At 42.7% G+C, this 3,221-nt stretch overlaps 1 protein-coding gene across 1 annotated transcript; it reads right to left on the bottom strand.

Moving 5' to 3' along the window:
- Positions 1 to 191: 191 nt before the first annotated feature.
- On the bottom strand, positions 192 to 3,116 carry SARC_09496 (hypothetical protein; the record flags this gene model as incomplete). The annotated part of the gene is made up of 4 exons (XM_014296489.1): positions 192 to 407; positions 1,526 to 1,746; positions 2,629 to 2,923; positions 3,111 to 3,116. The coding sequence occupies 4 exons, from the start codon at positions 3,114 to 3,116 to the stop codon at positions 192 to 194; spliced, it is 738 nt and encodes a 245-aa protein (XP_014151964.1).
- Positions 3,117 to 3,221: the final 105 nt, after the last annotated feature.

The following is a 3,221-nucleotide window of genomic DNA, read 5'->3' as shown; positions in this document are numbered from 1 at the left end:
ACCATTCGATTATATACATATACCTACCCAGCGGTGATATTGGTGCATAGCCTTGTGGTAAATACGACATCCACAGGTCAGTGCACAAATGGTAGTTCAGCAGACATAGATCGGCGCTTGTAGTGCGCAAACTACAGGGAATTTGCACATACACGCGAAGTAACTGCGCATACCCAAACTAAAGCACCAATTCACAGATATGCATACCCCGTGGATTCTACATATACACCTACCAAGCGGTGATATTGATGCATAGCCGTGCCGGTGAACACGACGTTCACAGGCCCGTGCACATGATAGTCCAGCAGAAACAGATCGTAGCCTGTGGATGCCTCGCGCCCTACTTGTTCTAGTCGCACATCCAGGCGTTCTAACACCTCTGCGTCTTCGTATTTGACTGTGGTTGCCTTTATAAAGGTAGATACATGGAAAATACATCGGTTGGTATGATAAAATATGCGTGAATTTGCAAGTGGTTGCCTGCAGAAGGGGTAGCAGTTATATAGACGATAAATCATGTGGAATGTAGATATATTTGTATATTTGCATGTGGTTGCTTTATATGGAAGATAAATTATGTGAAATGTAGATGTATTTGTATATTTGCATGTTGTTGCCTGCAGATGGGTAATTATGCTGAAGATAAATTATGTAGATATGCTTTTGTATTTGCCTGTGGCTACCGACAGGACGGGTAACCGCATGGACGATGAAGTAGGTGGTATGTAGATATACTATTCTATTTGCCTGTGGTACCTGTGCACGGCCAAGCAAGACCGATTATAAATTATCAAACAAAAATATCGTATTCGAATGTAAACTACCATCGCAAAGAGAAAGCACATTGGAAGTCGCATCTCTCGGTATCAGAATGATATATCGTATTTGAGTTTGGCTGCCGGCACCAACGGGAGACTACGACGTTTAAAGCAACTGGTATACCACATAGTATCGAACTGCGATCGTGTGCACACGGGGAAACTGCAGAGAAGATTGCGGCTGATGTGGACTATGTCAGATTGTGTATGTATACATGAACGAATGCTCCATAGAAACGGTTAATAGATGCGCGTATACTTGCTCACCTCTACCGTGGTAGGAATGGAATTCAAGGAACCAAAGATTATCCACAAGTGCATATCTCATCCTCAGTAGGTATGATAACCACCAAAGTACATACGTGTACACAAATCAATGCGTTAAAAGACGATTGTAAGGGTGCAGATACTTGCACACCACTGCTGCAGTAAGCATAGCGTGCGCTACAGGATGTACATTTTGCAGTTGGTACAACACCCTGAGTACGATCCATACATTGAAATATATAGACACACTCTGCCGCGGTATCACGATACCCATCAGTCTGTACAAGTAAACTAGATTGGATATTCCAGATGAATATCATTACAGCAGCACACAAGTATAGTCAGATAAGCATCACAGATGAATTTAAAACACATGAAACACTTATGTGTTCGATTGAACATCCTAGACAATAATTACTAATACAACCACGCTTACATACCTGTGCTGCGGTTTGTATGGTGCTCGCCAGATTGTGTAGGTACAGCTTCTCAGCCGGGCACGACAATTCGCGGTCTACATTCTCCATAAGGGCTTGTACGAAATCCCCCTGAGCCAACAGTAGATACTTCTTCAAGGCCACCATGTGCACACTCAGACGGAACTTGTTGTGCATGATGTCCAGCAGCCGAGCACCGGTGATGGAATACGCCTGATCCAGTGCTGTGAGTTATAGGAGGGTATCATACAGATATGAAGCTCAATACGCTGCAAGGAGTACTACGTACGCGGATGAAATAGTTATTTTCATGCGTGCTTTTGCATTGACTACCCTTGTGGGAATACGGACAGCCTACTCTTTTGTTGTATTGGTAGGTTTCTAAGTTGTGCACTAGTTCGCCACGGGGATGCACGGTTTGCCTGATATCGCGTAGCTTGGTACTTATTGATGCGTGCGAGGTGGACGACATACTAGAATCAAGTACAACTCGCAGCAAAGTAGCTGCACAGGCATGAACCATCAATCGTAGGCTCGCTCGAATCCACACTCCGACTGTACACACGGCGGTTGCGAATCTTTGCGCCACACACTATTTGCCGTTGATATAGATACCAACCACTGACAGAACACTTTAAGGGGAATAAGATAGCTCTGCACCATACAGAGCATCCATGTGATGTTGATGGAAATTTCTTCGTTTGCGCTCCCGGTTGGCATGCAGACATAGAGTATATCAGAGTACAAATTCAAAAATAGATCACGAGTCCCGTGTGGTGCATAAAACGAAGGCCGGCGCTTGTGAAGAGGCGCAGATGTTGCAATGGTGAGCACACATTAATATACCTACCTGTACACAAACACAAGTATTTCGATATTAGGCATTCTGACACAATTGCAAGTCCTTTTATCATGTAGCAGCGCACACACACATGTCTGCCCTCGCACTTCTTGTGGTATAATCTCTGCACCACCCCCACACCGTCGCCATAAAAAGCGCACGTATTTACTCAATTGAACTATATCTCAAATAAATAAATAAAGCTATCCCAATACATAGTCATGTCACCCACTTGCTACAATTTCAACAAGCAACACACACATACCTGATTGCAATCCTCCAGGCTGACCGTACTTGAACATCTCAATGCCCCCCTCTCGCACCTCCTGCGGTACAATCTCGGCGCTATCCCCACACCGTTGTCGTATAAAGTACACGGATTTACCTACCAATAGTATAGTGCGTGCGGTGTCCAACGGAACACAGTTTGGTACCAACTTAGGGTCAAGCACGTGCTTTTCCCGCCAGGCGTGGTCGCTGTCGTCGGAGATGTCTGCGTTTACTTTGACGAAGAATTCGAAGAACGGGTCTTCGATGGCCCCATCGTACACCCACCGGCTCTGTAGGGAAGGGATGTAGTAAAGCGAAGTTTCGTAAATAAATAAAAAAGGGAGGTAGTATCATTCAGTGCAGTATACGCAAGATATATATATATATATACATATACATACATATATCTATGTGTGTCTATGTACACACACACACACATATATATACACACATATATATATATATATACATACATACATACATATATAAGTATATATATATATATATATATATATATATATATATATATATATATATATATATAACTATATATATATATATATATACTATATATACTATACTATATAC

This window comes from Sphaeroforma arctica (assembly GCF_001186125.1).
Source record: "Sphaeroforma arctica JP610 unplaced genomic scaffold supercont1.970, whole genome shotgun sequence".
NCBI lineage: Eukaryota > Ichthyosporea > Ichthyophonida > Sphaeroforma > Sphaeroforma arctica.
This window is presented reverse-complemented; position numbering and strand designations above follow the sequence as displayed.